The sequence below is a fragment of the Camelus dromedarius genome, chromosome 34, assembly GCF_036321535.1.
Source record: "Camelus dromedarius isolate mCamDro1 chromosome 34, mCamDro1.pat, whole genome shotgun sequence".
NCBI lineage: Eukaryota > Metazoa > Chordata > Mammalia > Artiodactyla > Camelidae > Camelus > Camelus dromedarius.
Genome location: NC_087469.1, coordinates 12,758,745 through 12,784,395, shown reverse-complemented (window position 1 = coordinate 12,784,395; position 25,651 = coordinate 12,758,745). Strand labels below are relative to the sequence as shown.

At 44.2% G+C, this 25,651-nt stretch overlaps 2 protein-coding genes, 1 long non-coding RNA gene and 2 other non-coding genes across 7 annotated transcripts in view; 4 read left to right on the top strand and 1 right to left on the bottom strand.

Annotated features, from left to right (window-relative positions):
- CLMP (CXADR like membrane protein) overlaps window positions 1-17,967 on the top strand; it is a 77,274-nt gene extending 59,307 nt beyond the window's left edge. Inside the window, exons 3-7 of the mRNA XM_031443469.2 lie at window positions 11,791-11,992; window positions 12,695-12,862; window positions 13,341-13,463; window positions 14,270-14,411; window positions 14,952-17,967. Coding sequence (XP_031299329.2) covers window positions 11,791-11,992; window positions 12,695-12,862; window positions 13,341-13,463; window positions 14,270-14,411; window positions 14,952-15,252 — 936 coding nt within the window. The 3' untranslated portion in view covers window positions 15,253-17,967. The remainder of the gene's footprint in view (window positions 1-11,790; window positions 11,993-12,694; window positions 12,863-13,340; window positions 13,464-14,269; window positions 14,412-14,951) is intronic.
- On the bottom strand, window positions 1,986-14,363 carry LOC116150185 (uncharacterized). Of its 3 annotated transcripts, XR_004133859.2 has the most exons (4): window positions 14,243-14,351; window positions 4,982-5,054; window positions 3,751-3,884; window positions 1,986-3,588 (listed from the first exon to the last, which is right to left on the bottom strand). It is a non-coding gene; the product is annotated as an uncharacterized LOC116150185 (long non-coding RNA). The 3 variants fall into 3 exon arrangements; XR_010378940.1 differs by lacking the exon at window positions 4,982-5,054 and having other exon boundaries at window positions 14,243-14,354; XR_010378939.1 differs by lacking the exons at window positions 1,986-3,588; window positions 3,751-3,884; window positions 4,982-5,054 and adding an exon at window positions 8,996-11,933 and having other exon boundaries at window positions 14,243-14,363.
- A 2,892-nt stretch (window positions 17,968-20,859) lies between the features above and the next one.
- HSPA8 (heat shock protein family A (Hsp70) member 8) lies at window positions 20,860-25,388 on the top strand. Its single transcript, XM_010986554.3, has 9 exons — window positions 20,860-20,999; window positions 21,661-21,870; window positions 22,188-22,393; window positions 22,629-22,781; window positions 22,864-23,419; window positions 23,625-23,827; window positions 24,062-24,260; window positions 24,441-24,673; window positions 24,953-25,388. The coding sequence occupies exons 2-9, from the start codon at window positions 21,666-21,668 to the stop codon at window positions 25,148-25,150; spliced, it is 1,953 nt and encodes a 650-aa protein (XP_010984856.2). The 5' UTR covers window positions 20,860-20,999; window positions 21,661-21,665; the 3' UTR covers window positions 25,151-25,388.
- On the top strand, window positions 23,465-23,551 carry LOC116150259 (small nucleolar RNA SNORD14). The gene has a single exon (XR_004133975.2). It is a non-coding gene; the product is annotated as a small nucleolar RNA SNORD14 (small nucleolar RNA).
- On the top strand, window positions 24,751-24,835 carry LOC116150260 (small nucleolar RNA SNORD14). Its single transcript, XR_004133976.1, has one exon. It is a non-coding gene; the product is annotated as a small nucleolar RNA SNORD14 (small nucleolar RNA).
- Window positions 25,389-25,651: the final 263 nt, after the last annotated feature.

Below are 25,651 nucleotides of genomic sequence, written 5' to 3'. Positions count from 1 at the left end.
GGACATGAACGGAAATGCTGAACACATGTATAATTGGTTGGCAAAGGAACTGATACTGATTCTAGAGGTGGAGAGTAAAGGAGCTGGCCCTGGGTCTCCGTGCTCAGGTTCGGCAGAGCCACCATGACGGTCTGGTGGTTTCTGTGAGCTTCTGGCTGTGTGAACAGAACTTGGAGCGCCCTGCTCCTGATGACCCACTGGGCTGGCCTTGATCAGCCAATGAGAACTGAGGGGCCTACTGTCACTGTCCTTTCTGCCTCGGCTGCACGCAGCCTCTGTGCCTTTCCTCAACCTAGGTTTTCTCTTCTCACTCCCTTTACCCACTGACTTATTTTTAAAATCTCTTTGTTGAAAGAGGGGGGGAAAAAAAAGACCTACAAAAGATTGCTTTGGCAGTTTGGGGTCTTTTATGGTCCCATATAAATTTTGGAATTGTCTGTTCTAGTTCTGTGGAAAATGTCGTGAGTATTTTGACAGGGGTTGCATTGGATCTGCAGACTGCTTTGGGTAGATGGCCATCTTGATAATGTTGATTCTTCCAATCCAAGGGCACAAGGTATCTTTCCATTTCTTTGTATCATCTTCAATTTACTTCGTCAGCCTTTTTACAGTTTTCAGAGTATAGGTAACCTCCGTGGTTAAATTTATTTCTAGGTATTTTGTTGTTTTCGATGCAATGGAAACGTTTATGCCAGTTACACAATTCTGGTTTTTGAATTGAAAAGAAAAAAAAAAGTGAACGAAGGGCCGCAAATGGCAAAATATCCTTCTTTCTTATGGATGAATTGTATTCCATTACATATATATGCTGCCTGTTTATCCATTCATCTACTGATGTGCACTTAGGATGCTTCCGTATCTTGGCAATTATAAAGAATGTTGCTGTTAATATCGGGGTGTATGTATCTTTTTGAATTATTTTGTGGTTGGCTTTATTCCTTTAATAACTATATAAGTTTAAAAAGCTAAAGCTCTAAACGTTCTTAGAAACAATGAACAGTACATATATGTAAATTTAAAAAATATGTGCAGAAAAAAATCTTTTTTGAAAGTTTCATGATTAAAAAAAAATCTATAACTGAGGGAAGGTGACTTTAAACTTTCCTTCTTCTTCAGAACTTTCTTCTTTTCCTACTACAAAGTGAAAAGTTGCCCTCTCCTCTCCTCTGTCTGTACCACTAATTTCATTAGAGGGTTTGTGCGGAAAGACGTGCAGGTTTTCGCTGAAAATAAAATTCAGGCTCACTGTTGGCGCTGAACTTGCTCCAGTGGTGGCCTGCATCACCTTGTTATTTTGATACCACTTGTCATTTTGTTCTTATAGTTCATCACCCCGCGACTCACCCTATTCTCTCTAAAGCAAGGTCACCTTAACCTTAGCCTGTTTATTCCAGCCACTTTGTAATCAATCCTAGACATGATACTCTCAGCTCTGAATGAAGTAAATAAAAGCCCAGGTTCCTCTAATAAAAACCTAAGAATGATGCCACTCATCTAACTTTTACCCAAGTGTTTCATTTAAACTAAAGAAAAAAAGAGTTGCTTGGTTATGTAGCCAAGTGGACCTAAGGGCTGATTAAAGAAGGCGACTGATACAGCTTCTGGTAGCTCTTTGATAAGCAGTCATAGTTCCCTACTTTTATCTTCAGTTAATGACCTGATGTTAAGGACTGTCATTTAGTCAGTCATTCAGATGATGTGAATTTACTTGGCACTTACTGTATGCCACGGTAGGCGCTGAGGTGTAATAGCGAACAAAATATCAGAGTCCCTGCCATTTTGAAGCTTACCGTGGAATGACATTCAATAATTAAAAAAAAAAATTTTAAGTACAAAGCAATAAATATTAGCTACATGCTGGGCACAGATCTGTTTGGCACATATTATCTCATTTAACTTAATCCTCATAACTAGGATTATTAGTGCCATTTTACAAATAAGGACCCGAGGCACGTGCACATACACATACAAGGTTAGAAATTGCTTAAAGTCACCCATTTTTGACATTAGGCACTATGACATCAATACCTGGGCTATTAACCACTAGCTGCATTATCTTCATAAATAACTTGAAATCAGAACATGTGCTATATATGGAAATAAGAAGAGGATGGGGAGAAAAGTATTCCAGACAGACCTAATTGTGCAAAGACCCTGATGCTGGGAAAAGTTTGGCACTATTGGAAGTTCTAAAAGATCAAGAATCAATTTAGTTAAATTTAATAAATACTGGATTCCCACGATACACACTCTCTCTTTTATAAAGGAGCTCCTAGAACAGATACATATCACAATAGAGATACGCAGAGTATTCTAGATGAAAACAAAGGAAAAGCCACTGGCCAAGAAGAGTTGGAGGAAGGGCGAGGTCAAGGTGTGCTTCTTGTAAGAAGGCATGGTTGACCTTCACGTTGCCAGAAGGCTCTGCCCTGAGGAGCTCACAAGCTGGGAACTCCTAAGCAGCTGGTCTGGGTGGAGTGCCAGTGGGAACCTGTGCAGGCTGCAGGACCTGAAATGGAAAGGTCTTGCCTACCTACTAGGGAGCTTGGAATTTTTCCTAGAATGTCATGGCGTTCTTGAAGGATTTTCAGAGAGAAAAGGGCATCTTTGCATTGTAGAGTGATCACTCTGGCACTGTGTGGCATGCTGTTTTAAGGGGGACTCGTGTAAAAAAGCAAGATCAGTTGAACAGTTTCAGGCTTAAACACCAGTCGTGGGTAGCTGGGATAACAAGCAGTGGGTAAAGTTGCCAAAGCTTGTTAATTGCCAGGGTGCTGGGAGTAAGAGTGAGAGGGACCGAGAAAGAAAATACAGGAAGGGTTGGAACAGATGTGGTGCCTAAACAAAGACCTGGATCCCACGTCTGAACAGAAACATTTTCACCCCTTTTGTCTCAGATGTGCAGATATGCAGGGAACATTTAGGGGTAGGTATGAAGCCCCAGGAATATTTGAATTTCAGCCTAGACAGCGTGGCCATTAGAACTCGAGAGCTTTCTTCCTGGTTCTAGAGATGGAAACAGAATTTCCAAAGTAAGAGTGAACAGCTCCCCCAAGGTGAGTCATGAACACACAACAGAAATCTTTCCCCTCTATTTTCCCGAAAATATGGAGAGATCAGGACAGAGATGTTCCAGTTCCCATGCTAACCCTCTTGGCCACTCTTTCACCTCTTCCCTTCCTCTTTAGCTTTGAGTAGGAAAAATCTGGACCTAAAACATAGAGTGAGGGGTCTCCATCCATCTTCTTCAAGGCAGTTTCACAATTGCTACACAGCGCGTGGCACGGGGAGCAACTGCCAGGAAGTTGAGCGGATCCATCTGTTCCATCCTAACAAATTGTCCTGCCTTCTCTCCCTAAAAATGCATCCGGAGCAGGTCCACCAGGAATGTCGTAAGACAGGCAGCCCCACAACAGCTGTGATTCATATATTTAATTTCTTGTTTGTTTGCAAAAGGATTAAATTTAGGTGCATTGTTCCCCCATTGCACTCAGATTGATCAACGGCTTTGTCTCAGCTCTATGTTCCCTAGAGTTAAAGACAGAGTAGAACAGAGAGACACACAAGCAGCTGAGATTCAACGTAGATCTGAAAAAAAAAAAAAATTAGCCAAATTGCACAGCTGTAACTAAGCCCCAATCCATGTCAGAAGTGTTGTGAAAATCTCATGTTTAATAAGGGTTATTTAATTATATAAAGATTATCTTGGAGTTGAAGAATCTCCGCTTTCCAAAGATGTTAACTACTTACCTGTAGTTATTGCTTTTTCCTTCGTAAGATATTAGGACAGGATTTGGGGGAACGGGAGGGAAAAGCAATACACCAGGGAAGCCTGTAGACACTGAAGGTGACCCTCAAGCTTGATCTTGAGGTCTGAGTAGCTACTGTTGAGGTGAAAACAAAAGAAGGAGAGGCAGTTCAGAAGGGGGAAGACTGTGTGATCTAAGACAAAGACACATCAGAGGGCGCTGTTCAGAATCAAGGGCCTCGAGTTTGGGCCAAGAAGAGGCGTGGTCCCACATTCAGAGCATCAGACTGCAGACCACAGGGTGCGCTGGTGATGGGAAACAATGGAGGCTTTTAGCCAGGCAAGCTTTGCTGTACAAATGGATGGAACGGTGAATATTGTGGGGTAATGGGATGGACAGTTTTGGAAACCTACTGGGCTTTCTTGAACCCAGAATCAGTCTAATAAAAGTGATCCTGAGCACTTACTATCTCATTCCCACAAAAATGCTATGAAGTAGCTTATCCGCATTTGACAGTGAGGACCTTAAAGTTTAGAAAGGTTCATTACAGACAGCTGTACGTGGAGGAGCTCCTGTTTGAATACAGAAGGCCATTAACTTCAGCTCTCTTAGTCACTGTGCCCTGGTGTAGCATTTTTTCAAAATTAGGACTCTGAGTGGGGAGTGTAGAGCTCAGTGTTAGAGCATGTGCTTAGCATTCATGAGGTCCTGGGTTCAATCCTCAGTACCTCTGTTAAAAAGTAAATAGAAATATTTTTAAAAACCTAACTATCTTCCCACCCCAAAAAATGTTTTTTTAAAAAAACACATCACCAAAATTAAGCCTCAGTAGTGGATCGTAAGCGACCAGATGTTTTGTTTTAACATAGACTAGAAAATACCAGAGTATATTGCACATACAGTGTTTCATGACACTTATGTTTCAGTTATCTATGTGTATGCTCTGTGTGTGCTGGGTTATGAAGAAAAATCTATTTCTTAATTGAACCTGTTCAAAGTTTGAAAGCTTCTAGGGTGATGAACTTCTAACAGCCCAAAGCAGACAGATTCAACTCTGGACCACACCTCTTAAGGCTCTCCAAAGTCAAAAGCACCTTTGAAGACAAAGGTATCCTCGGATATTAATCTAAATATTAAAATGGACAAGGAAGGAATCCCCTAGACCACAAAGGTCACCAGCCTCCCACAGCCCACAAAACCCCAAAGTCCCTAAAAATCCCCCAGCTCCTGACTGATATCCAGGTGTAGAATCTCTTCATTCTTCTTCAGAAGCACACACTGCCTTCCTCATAGGTGATTATGCACCTACATAAATGTAGATAAACATGAGAAAGTCAGAAGGAAAGAAAATCACATTAATTGAGTGCCTAATAAGAGTTCCATACTTACTTGTTCTACCTCCAAATATCAGCCCCCCACTCTCTGTCCTAGAGACGAGATAAGCTCTGAAACTTCCAGTTCTTTCCTGGTGCTAGTGTATTTCTTCCTCTCCCCATTGTCCCACCGGTTTGGCATTTCTATGGCAGCTCCTTCAACCCTGCGGGGAACCTATTCTTCCCACCAGTGAAACAGGATGTGGGGCCAAGCACACTGTTTGTTGTTTAAAACAAAGTACCCTACCGGGAAAAGAAGGCTGGGCGCCTAGCCCTTCCTGGTCTCCGTCTAAAGCACAGGGCTTTAAGCTGCACGCTAGGAACCCTATGGCATTATTTGCAAAATAGTATGTTCTGTACATTTTTCTAGGTCAGAGTTCATAGGTTTTAATCTGATTGGGAGAAAAACAAAAAGTGGTGAGGTGGGACTAAGAAATTATTCAGAAATGGTGCTGGCCACGGCCTGGCACAAGAGGCTGGTTGCATTTTAAGGGATAAGAATAGGACAGAAACCTCTGCCTGGCCCTAGGAGCTCCCCCTGGATTGCCCGGCCTCAGTGGCAAACGCAGTCGTTAATTAGTGACTACAGGAGGGCCCCACAGAGCTACCCCATTCTACGGGATTAAACAGCAGGGCCCCAGTTTCAGATTAAGATATATGTACCCAGCTTGTAGAAGGCATTCTACAAATAATTATTAAACCAAAGAACAGCCTCAACTCTAAGCAGTTTGTTGGCGAGACTACTTCCGTAATCTTAAACTTTTCACTGTCATCATGCTGCCTTTTTTTCCCCTAAACGCAGGGACTTAATATTTGTTAAGTGTTTAGAACGGTGCCTACAACAAAATAAACACCACGTAAGTGTTTGCTAAGTAAAAACAAAATCCCTGACTGGGTGTATTGTATTGTGTTGATGGTTTTTCATTTCTACATCTAATTCGTTCAATTCAGTTCAACATTGCAGTTCCACACCTCCCTGAGCACAGAGCGGAGCCCTGTGCTGGCAGGGGAGTCGCTCAGCGGTCGCTGAGGGAAGGAACAGTGCCCTTCACAAACATCGGCTCTCAGACTTGACTCTTATTACAAGCCTGAGAAGTTGGGAGGGTAAGGACTGTTACAGTAGTTTTCTTTTAATACGTGGCGGAAATTAGACCTAATTCATCTCCAGATGACTTGGACTCTAACCCTTTCAGACTTGCAAAAGTGAAGGCCTCGTCCAAGATGGATTTCAGAGCTCGGATCTGAACTCAAGATTCCAGGAGCTAAAGTCTGCTGGCCCTCCTCCCAGAGCTTTCGGCTTCTACTGAAAAGAATGCAGAAATTCAAGACAAGGGGTGGGGGTATATAGCTCAGTGGTAGAGCGTTTCCCTAGTACCTCCATTAAAAAAAAAATTCAAGACAAAACATGGGCCTGTGTGTCAACACTGGCCATTTGACTGAAATCATGCATTTCCTGTACTTCCCAGAATTTTTCTCAGCATGAAGACGATGCTCAGGAGGCTCCTCCCTTTGGTGTAAACGGAGTGGGGCAGGAGGGAGTTTTCAGGCTGGGTTGGGGAGACAGCCTCAAGGCTCTGATAACGAGAAGAATTCCATCTCTTGAAGGCGGTTTCCCTGCCCCTACTCCTCCGAGGCCTCCTCCCTTGGTTTGTAGTCTCCCTGAAAGCTCATCCGGGCGACCCACTGAGTCTCGGAAGAGAAGGCAGGAAGAAGGGAGTTGTCATCCAGAGGTCAGGCTGGACATGTGAGCAAAGGCTGGACTTGAATGTTAAGCTAAAGGGTGGGATCAAGACAAAAGTCTTCAGGAAAAATGAGTGAAACTGGAATGAAGTTGCAGCATTTAGTTAACAGTAAAGTGCTGGTCCTGTTTCTTAGCTGCGAAAAACGTATCAGAGTAAAGTGAGGTGTTCACATAGAGGAAGCTGGGGGAGAGGTGCAAGGACTCTCTAAACTGTCTTTGCAACTTTCCTGTAAATCTAAAACAAATCGAAAGTTAAAGGTTCGTTTCAATTAAGAAGAAAACAAAACCAAGATGTCATTTATTTCACTCCAAGGTTGGTGGTATTTTACCCAGATTCGCTTACAGACCTCCTACACGCATGGTCTCACTTTCCCGTCTGTGTTCTTGGTCTCTGTATTCATGCACTCGGCCCTCTTACCCAGTCTCCTGCTTTAAAGGCCATCCACACGCTGATAATTGCCAAATGCCTGTTTCCAGTCCAGGCCTCACTCCTGAACAGCAGACCCTTCCATATGCACCTGCTGACTCCACACCTCCTTTGGGTGTCTAACGGGGATGTCAAAGGGAGTAAATCCAAAACTACACTCCAGACCCCCCTCCCAACTCAACACACTCTGACCCCAAGCTTGCTCTGCTCGGTCTTCCTCCCTCTTGGTCAAGGGCAGTTCTCTCCCTGCAGAGTCTCAGGCCAAGAACCTGGGAGTAGTCCCTGACCCCTTTCTTCTCATGCCCTGAACATACATTTAAATAAGGTGATCAGTCAGTCTAATGGGAAATCTAGTTGGTTCTATCTTCAAAATACTTTCAGAATCTGATCACTTCTGATCACTTCCATTGTTTTCACTCCAGGCCGTCTTAGATCTCTCACCTGGATCTTCACTGTGGTAGCTTCCTGACTCGTTTTCCTGTATCCACTCTCAGCCTCCTACAGCCTATTTTCAAAACATCAACCAGTCATGATACTCTTCTGCTCAAAACCCTCTAACTGCCCTCCCCCTTTTTCCCTCAGAGTAAAAGCCATCATCTTCACAGTGGACCACGAGCCCCTTAGGTGACGTGGCCCCACTGCCTGATGTCACCTGTCATCCGCCTGGTTCTCTCCAGCTCCCTGGCCTCTTTGCTGCGCCTCAGACGTGCCAGGCATCCTCCCACCTTAGGGCCTTTGCACTGGCTCTTCCGTCTGCCTAGAACTCTGTTCCCCTATGTAGTTCCAAGACTGGTTCCAAGTCTCCTTCAAGTATTTGCTCTAATTTCATCTTCTGGTGAGGTCTACCTTGATGACCTTAATTAAATTGCAGTCTCTCCCTGGCCCACAGTCCACCTTCCTGGCTCTATTATTTTCATAGTATTTCTCACTGTCAAATCTGCCATATAATGTTCTTCTATGTCTGTTTCCCATCACTGGAATACATGCTCCTCAAGGGTTGGGATTTTTACATGTTATGCTCACTGATACCGCCAAACCCCTAAAACAGGTGCTGACACATTGTGGAGGCTCAAAATTGGTTGAATAAATGACTGTCATCTTGGATCCCTTTAGCTTAAGATTCAAGTCTGGCTTTTTCCTGCTACCCTCCTAGATTTTCAGGGTGCAGCACTGTAAACTAGATGGACAAAAGACAGGTTAACAAGAGGAGAGCTAACTGTTTATTAACCCATGCATTGTGTATGTATATAACACAAGGGAATACCCGGAGATGAGTAACTCAAGGGGGTGGTTAGAATTAGGGCTTTTTATACCTTACTTATTAGACAAAAGGGAGGGGTAGAAAGGGCACTTTTGGAAAAGAAAATGACTTTTTCAAAAGATAAATGGGCCCTTAGAAGAACAGATGGGAGATATGCTAGTTTGTGACAATGTCTGTCTGGGTGTGATGCCAACTTCTGGTCTCCCGGAAGGAATGATTAGAGTTGCCCTGGGAAAGGAGATTTATGGACACTTGAATTCTTCTGGGAGGCTCTGCTTTTATGCTGATAAGGGATTTCAGGAGCTCAAATGCCTTCAGTTGAAATTAATCCTATGCATATGTGAAGTGGTGTATTTTGGGGTGACGTGCTAGTCCCCAACAACACTTGTAAAACTCATTTCTTTGTATTGCTATCATCTCTAGAACAGTGCCAAGTGCAGAGTATGTTTTTAATAAATGTTTATTGAATGAAGGACTGTGAGGTTGCAAAATAGCCTAGCCAAAGACAGTCAAGGGCAACTAATGTGTATTAAAATCAGAATTAGCCCGAAGGGTCTCCTGAACCGTGCCCAGAATCATAGAAGGGGGATCCAGGAAACTGCTCAAAGTCTTGTCTTTCACAATTTCTCCTCACATAAAAATGATGCCAAGAAATGCCATGGATGACAGTAAAGAGAAGAGACCATTCTTAGTCTGAGTATCATATCAAGGAAGGAGTTAACGCTGATTTGGGGTTTAAAAGAATGGATATGAATCCTTTATGTGGAGAGAAAAGGGAGTTTCTAAGTGAAAAAATGTTGTGAGCAAAGGTGTATGAGTACAAAGCAAGCACAGCTCACAGGAAAGCAAGGGAAGGAACGTAATGTGGACGCACCCAGGGATGTGAGGGGGACTAAACAGGAAATGAGGTTGGGAAAGTGATGCAGGGGTCATCTTGATGACCCTGGACTGAATCTGGTCATCATTCAGAGGTGGTGGGGAGCCATGAAAGGTTTTCAGTCTGGAAAAGAGCTAGTGTGAGTTTTACATGAGTATTAACTTGGCATTAAGGTACACTGTTATGTAGGGTAGATTGGATAGGACAGACATCTGCAGTGGCCAGGCAGCTGGAAATATAACACTGGAGCTCAAAAATGTGCTGGCGGTAGAGATAAGGATGTCAGAACAATCACAGTGGTGGTGTGGATTGAAGTGAGGGGGCAAAACTGAAGACCTAAAACGTTTGAATGGTATTACTGGTTACAGGGTCTACCTCAATTTTCTCATACTCGCTTCTCCCCCATTTTACCCCCCACACTACTGTGAGGTCCTCAGGGTAGGAACTGTGTCTTACTCCTGCTGGTTCTCCAGCATGCAGCACACTATGTGTGCTCAAATATTTGCTGGAGAAGAAAAAAATGCAGAGAAAGGAGAAAACACTTTTCTCAGAGAGGTGCTAAGGGCAAAATGGATGATACTGAAAAGTTTTGCTATACTGGTGAGAGAATTTATGGCCATTTTATAGATGCTTCAAAGCTTTTCAGGAAAGCATTTCCTGAGCTGTAGGGAGTCATGTGATTGAGGATGGGTTACGGGCTTAACAGCCGAGTGAAACAATTTGGAACAGCTGCAGCTGAAAGTGTGCTGGGGGCTCCCATTGCTCGCCTGCCTTCTTTTTTAGTGCCCTTCTGTGTATCTGGAATGCTCCCTCTAGCGACCTTCTCCCTGCCTCTCGCATTTCTTTTTCAGTCTACTCATCTTTCAAAGCCTAGCTCAAATGCCACCAACTTTTCTGGGACATTCTCTTGGATACTATTTCAAGTTAATCATTCCTTAATTTTCTATGTTTAAATTTCTCCCCTTGTTAATCCTACTAGATAATAAGTTACTTGAAGATAAGAAGAGGATTTTATGCATCTTAATAGCCTCCTCCTGACCTGATGGGGAGCAGTCATTCCATAAAAGTTTGCTGATGTTTAAATCAAGTAAGTTTAGGAATATGACTAGTAAGTGGCAGGGAGGGCAAAACTGAAGTTACATAGCTTCAAGTCTTGGCAGACTAGATCAGCATGGTTTTGTCTGTGTGTGTGTGATTAACAGGAGGTGTTGGACTAAGAGAACCAGGAAAAGGTTCAAGAACTAGAGGTTGTGATGCAGGCAGATGAAAATTCAGTAAAAATCATGATTTTTTTTTTTTCTGTTGGGGAATCAACTTTGGTCTCCCCACCTGGGAAAACAAAGATATGGAGCTTATGTGTATTTTGTGGAAGGAAAGGATATAATTTTTTCCCACCTAACTAACTCTTATTAATCCACAGTGAAGCCAAAAAAAAAGGAGGGAAGTCTAACAGTGAAGCCTTGAGTAACAGACCTGGATTCTAATGATTAACTTCTGCTCTTTAACTTCAGCTGAACTCTTTATTTTCATAAAGACAAAACACATTTTTTCATTTCACGTTTTCTCCTTCATTTCCAAACTTTCTGAAAGCAGTCTATGAGCAGCACAATAAAAGGAGAGGTCACGGTGGTAACCAGAACAATGAACTGGATGGCTTTAGATGGCTGTGTCAAACCCTTCTTCTGCTGCCTGCCTGGGAAATGGGGATAGATAATGCATACTTGGAAAAACTGTGTGAGACATAAACCAGATGGAAAAGCACCAAGCACATGGGGTGTATGTACTTTGACCCGATCACATGCAGGTGGTAGGAAACTCAAAAGTTAGGAAGGTATGTGGGGATGGGGGGTAAGTCTCTGTCCTTCCTTAGCCTCCATTCTCTCACTTCTCCTGAGTCAACTCTGGAGACCATTCCGTGCATTTCCTTCTTTCCTGGACTTAGCTCCGAGATCTTCAGCCTCTAACTCACATTTAAAAGTCTTTTTTGGGGGTGGGTGGTACAGTCGGTGGCAGAGCGCATGCATGGCGTGCACATGGTCCTGGGTTCAATCTCCAGTGCCTCCCTTAAGGTGGGGGGCAAAAAGAAAAGTCCTTACCTATAAAATGGAAAGGTTCTGAGCACTTACTGAGACAATTACTACTTTATAGTTAAAATGCAACACAAATATGAGGTGTTCTTATTCTTAGAACAAACATACTGGATTTAACTTTGTTTAGAATAGAGGTCTCTTGGATTCTTAGAATCAGCCCCAGGTTTGACTGCTTTGTTCCATTAGGAGCATTCCCTTTCCTCATCTTGAGCTCAGCAGGAGAACAAAGCTGAGAGCCACCCTGCTTGACTCTGCCTCCATCTGTCCCTCAGGTGATCACATACTCCAGTCGTCATGTCTACAGTAACTTGACTGAGGAACAGAAGGGCCGGGTGGCCTTTGCTTCCAATTTCCTCGCAGGAGATGCTTCCCTGCAGATTGAGCCTCTGAAGCCCAGTGACGAGGGCCGGTACACCTGCAAGGTGAAGAATTCAGGGCGCTACGTGTGGAGCCATGTCATCTTAAAAGTCTTAGGTAAGACAGAGTGAGTGTCCTGGTAATAAATGCCTGGATCTTATAAATAAGGTCTCTGCGAGGGAGAGCCAGATGCGTCATGGTGGCGCAAGACTTCTTGCTCAACACTGTACTATACACAGGCTACCTAGTTCAGTTCCCTGGGGAGAAGTGTGTATGTTTTGTATTTTAACCATAATGAAACAAGGACAAATTACCACAATTTTCCATGGTAGCCCATTACTAAATTTAAACATCCTCTAATGTTTAAATGGCATCCTCAAACTGAACAGATCTCTCAGATCTGATTCCAATTTATTTCTGTTTTTTGACAGCAGGAGCTACCAAGTTCTATTTAATTGCTTCCAAGTTAATGAACTTCTGTCCCTGTTTCATTATTTGTAAAATCATACTCAATTTTCCTAAAATTTCCTATTATAAAAGTTTCTCTTCTTTGAGAAGTGGTGAGGGAGTTTCTGAGGCAGCCTCTGAAAATTACAACAGCACCACCGGAAGTAGCTAGATTTGGGTGTATACGTGTGCAGGGGATGGAAGTGGGTCTATTTCTGGGGGTGATGTAAAGCATGGCAAGGTAACAAAGAGCTATTGAATCTGCACTCAACAGTTGACCATATGGTTGGAGAAACAACTTAACATGTAGCTCTTCCATTGAATCAGGTGTTTGGAGATCTTTGATATTTATTTGTTTGTTATTTTGGCCAGTGAGACCATCAAAGCCCAAGTGTGAATTGGAAGGAGACCTGACAGAAGGAAGTGACTTGACTCTGCAGTGTGAGTCATCCTCTGGCACAAAGCCCATTGTGTATTACTGGCAGCGAGTCCGGGAGAAGGAGGGAGAGGATGAACATCTTCCTCCCAAGTCTAGGATTGGTAAGTCATCTTCCTACCAGTCTACTGAGACAACAGGACAGTCCTCTCTCTATGAATTCTAAATCTGATTTTTGTCAGCAACTCACAATATGACCTTGAATACACTGGTGGACCTCTTTGAACTTCCATTTTTCATCTCTAAATGAGTACAGAAAAATCTCTTTTCCTTTCTCAAATGGCAAAAATAAAAGTGGTAAAGAGATTAGATAGAAAGAGATTAGATAGAAATATATTATATGAATCCATTATATCTAATTACTGTTAGTATCCATTAAATATTCAGAATCTACAGTGACTTTTGAGCATGCACTACAATTTAAAAGCATGTTCACCTTTCTTCCCACATTCCAAAAAGGGATCGACTCTCTTGTCTCATCCTTACCAAATGTATTACAGAATCTTAGGTCAATGTTGCAATAAATTAAATGATAAATCTCAACCCTGCCATGGGGATTAGTCATTCTTTTTCCTTGTGTAGACTACAACCACCCGGGACGCGTCCTGCTGCAGAACCTCACCATGTCCTCCTCTGGGCTGTACCAGTGCACAGCAGGCAATGAGGCTGGGAAGGAGAGCTGCGTGGTGCGGGTGACAGTTCAGTGTAAGTACCCGAAGGGCTTGTCTGCTTTTGGTTTTGCAGGTGGTTCAGTGTAAAACATTTTTAATCACAAGTAAGGTGAAAAGCTTTATTTCCAGGACATGGCTAGCACTGAAATAAATTCAGTAGCTGCCAAGGTCTAGCCAACAGTTGTAGCTAACTCTATATTTATGAGTATATGTGATTTTCCAGCCCCCTAAAGAAATTATTATTATATCCAAAAGGGGACCAAATGGAGGTTTCCTTTATAAATGTAAATTTCCCTTACAAAAGGGTAACTTTTACTCTGTTTTTAGAGCTTCTCCTGTGTCTGCTGTTTCCCAAAAATAATCAGCTTAAAATAATCCTAATGTCAAAAAGCATATTTTGAGGTAGCATCCTTTTTTTTTAATTAAAAATTTTTTATTGAAGTGTAGTCGATTTACAATGTTAGTTTCAGGTGTACAGCAAAGCCAGTTATACATATACATATTTTTTTTCAGATTCTTTTCCATTATAGCTCTTTATAAGAAACTGAATATCGTTCTCTGTGCTATACAGTAGGTCCTTGTTGTTTATCTATTTTATACATAGTAGTGTGTGTCTATTAATCCCAGACTCCTAATCTATCCCTCCCTGGGGTGGCGTATTCTGCTCCCCTTCACTATCAAGAGGGACAGTCGTACACCAAGAGAGGGCACGTGGGGTACTCAGGAAGAGCGATACAAAGATCTGGAAACACTCATCTTGTCCAGAGCTTGTTTTTTAAGTCTGTGTATTTCTTAGCTTATGTTTGGTTTTACCTTTTGCTTTTGTTTCTGAGAAAACAGATGTACAAAGCATCGGCATGGTCGCAGGAGCGGTGACAGGGATGGTGGCAGGAGCCCTGCTGATTTTCCTCTTGGTGTGGCTGCTAATCCGAAGGAAAGACAAAGAGAGATATGAGGAAGAAGAGAGACCGAACGAAATCCGGTGAGCCTCCCTCCAAGCGCTCTCCTCTACTAGGCTGCCTTTCCAGGGCCAGCTCCACAATGACCAGCCGACGAAAATGCCAACCTCCTCTTAACCATGAATCTGTTAAAAGGATGATTCTGGTGTAAGGAGTTCCAGCCTAGGACAGACAGTCTGGTTTACCTTGACTTCACTGTGAAACTATCCACAACAGACTTAAAAGATAAGCTTCACATTACTTCTGATTCACCTCCACTTACAAAGGGCGCACAGGAAAGACCGGCCTAGCCGATGGGCCATAAGAGGGTTTATGCAGACAGACTCCAGATCTAGGCGAGGGCCCATTCTCCTGCTGGGCCAACAAAACACACACTGGCTGACAGACCACGAGGGCCCAGGAAATGGGGATGTTCCTATTTCCCTCAGGGGCTTTCCTCCAATGCTGATTCCAGCCCTCCAGCTTGATGATTGTACTGGGCCACCTCAGAAGGCAGCAGCCATGGTGGAAGTGCTCCAAATCCTGTAGTACTAACATTTATCTTTGCTGTCTTTTCTCTTCAGAGAAGATGCTGAAGCCCCGAAAGCCCGCCTCGTGAAACCTCGCTCCTCTTCCTCGGGCTCTGGGAGCTCCCGCTCGGGCTCGGCCTCCACTCGCTCCACGGCCAACAGTGCCTCTCGCAGCCAGCGGACCCTGTCCACCGAGGCAGCGGCCCGGCCCGGGCTGGCCACCCACGCGTACAGCCTAGTGGGGCCGGGGGTGAGAGGTTCCGAACCAAAGAAAGTCCACCAGGCTACCCTGACCAAAGCAGAGACCACACCCAGCACGACCCCCGGCCAGAGCAGAGCCTTCCAAACTGTCTGAGTTCGAGTGGACTGGACACCGTGCTTTCCCAGGAGTCAGGATCTTAGGACTCTTCTAGTCCTGGAAGCTCATCACCAGCCACACAACCCCCTCGAACCAAATGAGAGGTCACTGAAGGAGCCGCGACCACTGCACGGAACAGATTCAAATGAGCACGTTCCTCGTGGGACACCAAACAAGGAGAAGGATGAGCTGATCATCTCCAAAAGGGCATCTCACTGTGCCTTTGGACCAGAGTGGGGGGGAAGGTGGGGGCCTAAACTGTGTATCTGTGGACCAGGACCTGCGGTGAGAAAGGCTGGCGAAAGGGGAAGAGAACACACTTAGAACTTCTCACTTGGGATGTTTTGTATCAGCACTTTGATTCACCATTGTCAAGAAGCAATGAGGTGTTGTTCATTAATTTTCTATGCATTTCTTCAAGCCAGTTGGATTACTGTGATTACTCAGAGTCAAGCAGAACACACAGCCTTATATTACACCTGTCTGCACCATGAGAAACTCCAAAAAAGGAAACAAGTCTTTTCTATCCTGACTTCATTCACCGTAAAGTTTGGATATTAATTTCAAGAGGAGTTGAAATAGTGGGAGATGGAGAAGAATGATTTTGTTTTTCCCACTCTATCCACTACTTATCTTATTATATTGAACCATAAAGGAACTAAAAATGGAGTCCAAAATGTGTGACAAAGGACTGAAAAACTTTCCATCTTAATGACATTCAGAGGGTCAATGACAAATATCAGAAATAAATGCTGGAATAATTGTGGATTGTCTCTCAAATGGATGTCTCTAAGGACTTCCCTGCTGGATCTCTCTGGAGCAAGAAAAGTCACTTAACAATGTCTTTAGAAAGAAGTCTTCTAGAGAAAAGAGACCTTTTAAGGATGCTGAAAGATCACCTGACGTAACCATCACAGCTCCTCTTTCTGAGAACGAATGCAATCAGAATGGCAAGACTGACTAAAGAGGGAGATCAGATCAATTTTCTCTGAATATATCAAGGAGTGACATCAGAGGTTCAGTTCTGCACCGAACTTGGAGCTTCCTCCATTTCTTTCATTTTAGGGGAGGGATGTGAATCTGGGACTTCTGTTGATTCTAGGCCTTACATTATCAAAAAGATCAGGGATCGCCAATATTATCCTGATGGCACTGCCACAGTCATTCCCTCCTGAGATGCTGAGACAGCAAGAAAGTCAGTATTTTCCCAGTTTAGTCTCTAAGGAAGCCGAGCTCTGGGCTGGAAGGAAAGGGAATTTACATTTAGGGACGAGATGAGGATAATTAGTGGGTGGCAGGAGAGATCCGGGTTAGTGCTTGTTGATATTGTTGCCATGTTGGAAAGAATTAGCGGAAATGATTCACCAGGAGAGCTCTCAGAAGAGCTGACTCATGGGAGAAGGTGTCTGAGAAATAAAAAGAAAGCAGCCTCCAATACAATAACTTGCCTTTCTAATAGTTTTGACTATTGTGCTAGTCAAATTCATCCTATGTCAAGAATGCCAAGCCTGAAATAGCCCTTCAAGGACCCTAAACAAATGTCAAGAGATCACCACTGGTAGAGCAAAATGTTTATTATTGAAAGGGAAGCAGGCTATAGGAAAGAAAAAGTAGTGCTGAATATGGTGATGAAAGCCGTTTCTATAAAATGGTTATCAGGTGCTCAAAGAGAAAATGCTGATCTGGGATTTTGTCCCATTTCTCTGGTTTCCATGTCTACATCTAGTTCTCACATAGTGCAAATGCATTTCCTTCCAAAGTTCTTTAAGAAACAGGGATTTATCCTTGAGTGAAAGTTTCAGCTTGAGCTTTATCTTCCTCTAAAAAAAAAAAAGTTGGAAAGAGACATGGAGGCAGTATTGTAAAGAACGTCTGCCATTAGTTTAAGAGGGCTGGCGTATTTGGAATGCTTCTTACGCTAACACTGCCTCACTCTAAGATATCAACTCCTTACTTACTCCACTTTTTTATTCTTCTGGCAGTGTGGTATCCAGGCAACATACCACTTCTGCTATGTTATTCTGAGAATTCTCATTCCTAGAGTACCTGAGCCGAACAAGTACGCTATGCAGGCTGCAGCTGTACCACCACTAGCAATTTGCTCTCAGTATTTATTACCTTTGAACCTAAGGTTTCCTGCCTATGCCTCTGAAAGCAGGAGTCAGTCCCCTTTGCATGAAAAGGTATAGGTTATTTAAACGTGTTAGTTATTAGAAGACCAAAATAACAGTTGAATATTCAGATTATTTTGAAAATCTGTTCACTCTGGAAATCTACAAAAATGTCACAAAACAAATCAGTACCTGAAATCTGAGAAATTCTAGAAACTGAAGATCTTGAGGAGATAAGGTGCTGAAGTCTTAGCAATGACAGTGTGTCAAACTTTCAGATTCAGGTAAGACAGGCTCCCCGGCTTAAGATAAAGTGTACGCCATTACAGGTTTCAAACCACATTCCATTAACTTTGCAAGTCAAATAAATTCGATTCTTTAATATAAAACAAACAAGGATAAAATAAATGGTGGAAGAGAAAAAGTATTTGTAGGAAGAAGACAGAGATGGAATGATGGGGATGTTTAGACAGTAACTATTTTAATAAAATGCATACACTAAACTTAAACTGTCAAATAACCAAGTTGATGCCTCTGTTGTTACACTGTATAAAAACAATCTCAGAACTGCCATTGCAAAGACATACATAATTTTGCTTCATTTTTGGTGTTGTTTATATTTCAACTTTAATTTCTAAGTTGCCTTATAACTGGGATTCTGATCACAAAAATCAAATATTTATTACAGATGCATCTGTGTCAGCAACTTAAAAATAAATAAGTAAAGGTGATATGTAGGAGAGGCTGAAGCGTATATAACCTGCATTGGAAACTTGTTTATTAGCTTGCTGACAACTGAAGAACTCAGACTGAATATGCGCTATTATTTACTGACTTCGGTCACAAATATACTGAGTACTTTTTTCTCACAAGGCAATATACTAAGTCATGCTGGACATACCAAGTGAGGACAAAGTTCACGACAGAGTTTCTGCCCTTAAGGACTTTATCAAAATAACATTTACCAAGCAAATATTTTATGTCAAGGTGAAGTGCCTACCAAAAAGTACACATTAAGGGGGTCAAGGAAATCTAAAAGGTAAACACTATGAGATTCAAATAAATCTGAAGACATTTCAGAATTAAATGAGGTAACAAATGCAAAGAAATCAGAACAGTGCTTGACATGTAACAAGCACAAGTTATGATGGTAATCATAACCCTATTCTCTAGTCAGAAACCTAGGCCTCAGACTCCTCCAATGCAGTCCCAGGCACCCCAACGTGAAACTCTGTGCACTTAAAGTGGAGACATTTATCATAATCTGAACCCCAAATATATAAACTCTGACTCATCCTAGTTAATAAGAACATAGTCCAAATTTTAGAATGCATTTTGAAAGAGATCAGAAACAAAGGTTATCTATTCAGCTTTCTTTAATTACCATTAGGTGAGAGACCCCAAACCAGTGGATTTGGGCCCGTTCTATTTTCCACTGGTTCAATGGTTTAAATGTCGGTAGTTCAGAGCTTAGTTACAAAAGCAGCAAAATGCAGGGTGTAGTTCAGAGATTGTACTCGATAAACTGCGTGCGGAGAGAAAGACTGCAGATACTAAAGAAAACTGAAAGAAGCCTCTGGCGGCACACATCTTCCTCTTTCCGCAGTTCGAGATACACGTGTTGCCAGAAAGGAAATTACTAATAATCAAGACCAAAGAAAATGGAATCAAGAGCTAGGTTCCACTGTAGCTCAGGCAGCTGTCTCTCTTCCCACAAATAACATCTCTGAAAATCATTTTTCCCTAACCCAGGAATGAATGATAAATATCTCAGAGAATTGTTTTGATGATTGAATGGTATAACAAATGAAAGCACTCTGTACCCTGTGAAAACATCACATAAAATGAACTTCTTGGGAGCTGGGGAGAAGTTAGGTATTTATCTCGACGGACTCAAGCCCAAATTTCCCCTGAAAAGGCAAATAAAGAAAGAAAATCCTTTCTTCAAATATTCGAATCTGTCTCTAGGCTTTACTGACTTTGAAAAGGACAAGGTATCCTCGCTTTTCTGACAGCCTTTCTCACAGTCTGCAGACCTAATTCCAACCACGCCACTAAAAGTTCTGTTAGGCAGTCTTAAAAAACCTTTTCACCTATCTATGCACACTCATCTACTAAATAAATAAGAATATTACCTGCCCTGCCTGTTTGAGTGAGAATATTGGAAAGCATCCCAGTTACTGAGACGAAAGGCCCTTAGAATGACAAGGATCCAAATAAATACCTGCCACCATGCACCACAATTTAAGATTCTAGATTCCGCTGTTTTGTGCACGCATTTCAAGGCGTCTCTGCCTGATCTCGTCCTTAGTTTTTGATGAAACTTAAGGTAGGAAAGATACTACCTCATGTTACTGAAAATAAGGAGCTCAGGAAGTCTAAACCAAGGACACAGGGCTACCGGAACCGACGTTCCTAACGCCTGGCTCACTTATAAGGGAAAAGCTAGGTACCTTTTTCTTTTTTTTTTAAGCAAATAACTGAGAAGTGCGGGGTCTGAGCGGGTGGAGGAGGGGGCGAGCCAAGAAGCCGAACCTATTCTAGGCGATGGGAGGCGGGGGGTGGCGGAGGCATCTGGGCTCCGAGAAGGGAAGTTCAGCCAGTTATTTCGCCGAGGGTCGGGATACAAGATCGGATGCTGGGAAATAACAAGTCGGGCCCCTCCAACCTCTGCATCGGAGTCAGCCGGCTTCCACCTGCCAGAGTGGACTGAGGGTCTCGGGGGCCTGACCGGCTAACCTGTCGCATCCCGCGCAGAGGCGGGACCCAGAGGTGGCCTGGCAGCTCCTCCCATCCCCAGATCCGGGTGCCCCTAGCAGCATGTTATCTAGGAGCACCCCGTGGTCGGAACCTTCGCCCCAGGCGCTCGGGGTCAGCCCTGGACCAGAGCCACGCTGGCTACGAAATGTGGGTGTGTGGAGTCCGGGAGGGCCTAAAGGGCCGTCTACAAGGCCGGGGTGGGAGTCGGGGAGGAGAAATAAGGACCCGGTGGGGGAGGGGCGCAAACAACCTTCACGGCCATTTTGTCCTCGTTCCACTTCCGTCTTCTCTCCAGGGCTGCCGGGGCCGGACCCCTCCCTGCAGGCCCTGCGCTCTTCTTCTCCAGGTTCCGCATGAGCCGGATCTCGGCTCGCGCTGCCGTCATTGGCGGGTTCCACGTTGGCCCGCCCCCTTCCTCCCGCTCCTTCCGTCCCCTCCCGCCCGCGCTTTCTAGGAGCGCTTGCGCAGAGGCGGGCTCTCCCTTCCCCCCTCCCGGGTTGACTGAGGACTCCCGCGCGCGGGCTCCGTCGGCCCCACCCTCCCTTTCCCCGGGGCCGTTCGGAGAGAGGGGGCGACAATGAAAGTTCCAGAACGCTGCGGTGAGTGCGTCATCGCGAGGCGGGGCGAGCTGGGGCGGGAGGGAGAGGCCCCGTGAGGTAGAGCCAGGTTCGTCATTGGGGATTGTGGAGGTGGCCCCGCGCCCATTGGCCGGGACGCCATGATGGGCATCCGGCTGGGGCGGGCCCCTTCTGGAAGGTTCTGAAGCAGAGTATAAGAGACAGGGCGGCGGGCGGAAACCGGTCTCATTGAACGCGGCGGAACCTCTGTAGCTTGCTGTTTTTTTCCTCAAGCAGAGCTGGGCGCACGTATCAGGTGAGGCTTCTCGGAGCATGCACCCCCGTGCAGGCTGCGGGCATGTGCTGCGGCCGGACCTCTGAGCGTCTCGGGCAGGCTGGGTGTGGCGAGCTTTCTGCCCGGCGGGGTGTCTTTGTTCCCGAGGGGAGGCAATGGCCCCGATCTGCGGACAGGAGGGAGGAGCGGGGCGCGGAGGGCTGGGCGGTGACAGTGATTGCGAGCGAGCGGACGGGGACTGGGGCCGCACCCGCTTGCGGGGCGTGGTGCCAGCGCCTTAGAGACGGCCACTTAACTGTCTTCGTAGATGGGTGTTTCTTAAAAGACGAAGTTTTGCATGCGCCCGAATTGGGGGAGGGGGCTTCTGAGTGCTCACAGGCCGTGCTGTGTTGATCACAGTTGCAGGGAGGGGACCACGTGCTCTGCTATGGCGCAGACCCTTTTGGCAGGTGGCTTCTTGGGTCTGCGGCGGGCTCTGCGGTTGGCACGGCAACCTCGACTGCAGCATTTTCTGCCTGTTCTGGCCCTCCCACGTGGTTACTGCCGGCTAGGGCGGTGTTTCTAGGGCGAGGTGCTGAGTATCATTAGACCGAGCGGTCATACCCGATAGTGTCGATTTGGTAAATCTTCCCAAGGCCTTAATCGGCTTTTTGAACAACGGGCTTTTCTCTCCCTTTCTTAGCAACAATGTCGAAGGGACCTGCAGTTGGCATTGATCTTGGCACCACCTATTCCTGTGTGGGTGTCTTCCAGCACGGGAAAGTGGAGATAATTGCCAATGATCAGGGAAACCGAACCACCCCAAGCTATGTCGCTTTCACCGATACGGAAAGGTTGATCGGTGATGCTGCAAAGAACCAAGTTGCGATGAACCCCACCAACACGGTTTTTGGTAAGCCACTTAATTTTTAATCAGAGTATGGAACTTATTTAGGCAGCCTGTAATTTTAAACTTTAAAAAACTTGTCTTAAAAGTTAAACGTGAGGTGGCTGTGAAATTCTTGAATAGGAAAAGCTTTGAGGAAACGATGTTGCTTTTAAGGCTGGAAGATTTGTGATAGTTCGGGTATTCAGAAGTTGAATGAATCCACTTACTGTGAGTTAGGGTCTAAAGGCGTTTGGTCTTGGAAAGGTGGGCTAGGTTCTTAATGGACGGATGAAGTGTAACGGAATTCAAGGTGTAATGATGGTATCTAATGCTTTTTAAAGATGCCAAACGTCTCATTGGGCGAAGATTTGATGATGCTGTTGTCCAATCTGATATGAAACATTGGCCCTTCATGGTGGTGAATGACGCAGGCAGGCCTAAAGTCCAAGTAGAATACAAGGGAGAGACAAAAAGCTTCTATCCAGAGGAGGTGTCATCCATGGTTTTGACAAAGATGAAGGAAATTGCAGAAGCCTACCTTGGGAAGGTGAGTACTTACACAATACTGCAGGGGGAGGAGGCAGGCAGAGATTGCAGTTAGGTACCAGGTTTCTTGGTATGTGGGGTTTGGCTGACCTAAGAATAAATAGCTAAGATGATCAAGGGTGATAAAAACCAGAATGTCTTTGAGGCTGTATCTTTGTGTGCTTAAGTAGATACTATTGTGGGACTGATGAAATTTCTAATTGCAATGAGGTTTCAATTTGTTTTCTTTTCCCTAGACTGTTACCAATGCTGTGGTCACAGTACCCGCTTACTTCAATGACTCTCAGCGTCAGGCGACCAAAGATGCTGGAACTATTGCTGGTCTCAATGTACTTAGAATCATCAATGAGCCAACTGCTGCTGCTATTGCTTATGGCTTAGACAAAAAGGTATGTACCATTTTTGATGTATCTGAGGCCAGATTGGTTTAAATTAGAAATAGGTAAGAGTAAATTTGTGTTTTAATTGCAGGTTGGAGCTGAAAGAAATGTGCTGATCTTTGACTTGGGTGGTGGCACTTTTGATGTGTCAATCCTCACTATTGAGGATGGAATCTTTGAGGTCAAGTCTACTGCCGGAGATACCCATTTAGGTGGAGAGGACTTTGACAACCGAATGGTCAACCATTTTATTGCAGAGTTCAAGCGGAAGCACAAGAAGGACATCAGCGAGAACAAGAGGGCTGTCCGTCGCCTCCGCACTGCTTGTGAGCGTGCTAAGCGCACTCTCTCTTCCAGCACCCAGGCCAGTATTGAGATTGATTCCCTCTATGAAGGAATCGACTTCTATACCTCTATTACCCGTGCCCGATTTGAAGAATTAAATGCTGACCTTTTCCGTGGCACCCTGGACCCTGTGGAGAAAGCTCTTCGGGATGCGAAACTGGACAAATCACAGATCCATGACATCGTCTTGGTGGGAGGCTCAACTCGTATACCCAAGATTCAGAAACTTCTGCAGGACTTCTTCAATGGGAAAGAACTGAATAAGAGCATCAACCCTGATGAGGCTGTTGCTTATGGTGCAGGTAATTTCTCAACCCTAGTGTAACAGTCAGGAGGCCTGAACTCATTCGCTATGATGAATGATTTTTAAACATTCGTAGTTTCCACCAAAAGCTAAGCTAATGATGGCACAACTTCCTTGGATGTCTGAGCGATTCAGGGTTGCTAATTTTACATAATGAGTTTAGTACTGTTTTTTTTTTTTAAAACTATTTTCTTTTAATCTAGCTGTCCAGGCAGCCATTTTATCTGGAGACAAATCTGAAAATGTTCAAGACTTGCTGCTATTGGATGTCACTCCTCTTTCCCTTGGAATCGAAACTGCGGGTGGAGTCATGACTGTCCTCATCAAGCGCAATACCACCATCCCCACTAAGCAGACGCAGACCTTCACCACCTACTCTGACAACCAGCCTGGTGTGCTCATTCAGGTATGTTTCTGTGCTGGTTTGGCCTGGCCTACTGCGGTCCTATAAAGCTGGAGAAGACGTGTTCCGCTGTGATGACTGATTCCAAAACCATTCGTAGTTTCCACCAGAAATCTCATGTTGGTCAGTTCCTTCCTTGGATGTCTGAGCGATCAGTCTTGCCTAACGAAGCTTATGCAAATCTAAGCTAACAGGGTAACCTTTCTGATTTGTCAGTAATTTCTGTTTCCTATCAAGGTTTATGAAGGTGAGCGTGCCATGACCAAGGATAACAACCTGCTTGGCAAGTTTGAACTCACAGGCATTCCTCCTGCCCCCCGTGGCGTTCCTCAGATTGAAGTCACTTTCGATATTGATGCCAATGGCATCCTTAATGTGTCTGCTGTGGATAAGAGCACAGGGAAGGAGAACAAAATTACCATCACAAACGACAAGGGTAAGTTACTGTTCTGAGTGTGGCACTGCTATCTGGTCTTAAGAGAGAGAACACTTTATAGATGTTTCTACTGGCCCAAGTGTGTTTCAGGAGGTTGCTTGTGGAGTTGTAGGATGACAGGGTGCAGGACTGCAGATATTCAGTCTTAAAGGTGTAGCTAAAGGATTTATTATTTCACAGGCCGTTTGAGCAAGGAAGACATAGAGCGCATGGTCCAGGAAGCCGAGAAGTACAAAGCTGAAGATGAGAAGCAGCGGGACAAGGTGTCTTCAAAGAATTCACTTGAATCCTATGCTTTCAACATGAAAGCTACTGTTGAAGATGAAAAACTTCAAGGCAAGATCAATGATGAAGACAAACAGAAGATTCTTGATAAGTGTAATGAAATAATCAACTGGCTTGATAAGAACCAGGTTTGTAATTTCTGTTGCTAGAAATTTGAGGGTGTAGGGTTGGGTGCAGAGCTTTTAGCAAAGTCTAATTTTAACGGTCACAGTGATGAATGGTCCAAAACATTCGCGGTTTCCACCAGAACTCCAGATGTTGGCAGTTTCCTTCCTTGGATGTCTGAGTGACCCAAGATTTTACATGTAACTTAAATGTGACAGGTTTTTGTGTCTAGTGTCAGATTGCATCAGGCTTGACTCTTTATTTGAAGAATTCTGTGGCAATAAAATTTTTTTTTCTCTCAGACTGCAGAGAAGGAGGAATTTGAACATCAACAGAAGGAGCTGGAAAAAGTCTGCAACCCAATCATTACCAAGCTGTACCAGAGTGCAGGAGGCATGCCCGGCGGGATGCCAGGAGGCATGCCTGGGGGCTTCCCTGGCGGTGGAGCACCTCCATCTGGTGGTGCCTCCTCTGGGCCCACCATCGAAGAGGTTGATTAAGCAGACCTCATAGGTTTAGCATTGTTCCACACACAACATTGAAGGACCCAAATTTGTAGCAAATTCCATGGCAGTTTTAAAGTTGAGCTGCTATAGTAAATAACTGGGCATTCTTGATACTTGAATATGGAAAATGTGCACAGGGAAAGGAAGTAACATTGCACTTTATAAGCACTGTATTGTAAGTGGAAAATGCAATGTCTTAAATAAAACTATTTAAAATTGGCACAATACATAATTGTCTGACTCTGTTTATAGGGGCAGTAGGCTTTTGAGGTTGCATTTCCTTTGGGCTTACGGTGTCTGGGTTGTAAATTAAAAGGTTTTAATTTTAAGGTAAATTCATTGAGTGTTAGCTGGGCTTGGTAAGAGTACTAGCTTTAAAATGTATAAACTGGAGATAGTTTATGCTTTCCAGTGCTTGATAAGCTGTTGAGAAGTGTTAGATTGGGAGGGAATACCCCAAATGTTTTGAGTCTGGCTTAGTAAAAACATTTTGAA

Bases quoted from the DNA above. Each gene is read 5' to 3' on its own strand.
- HSPA8 (XM_010986554.3), top strand. From the start codon at position 21,666: ATGTCGAAGGGACCTGCAGTTGGCATTGATCTTGGCACCACCTATTCC. The intron at 22,394-22,628 runs GTGAGTACTTAC...TCTTTTCCCTAG, and splicing joins CAGAAGCCTACCTTGGGAAG to ACTGTTACCAATGCTGTGGT. The intron at 24,674-24,952 runs GTTTGTAATTTC...TTTTTCTCTCAG, and splicing joins ACTGGCTTGATAAGAACCAG to ACTGCAGAGAAGGAGGAATT.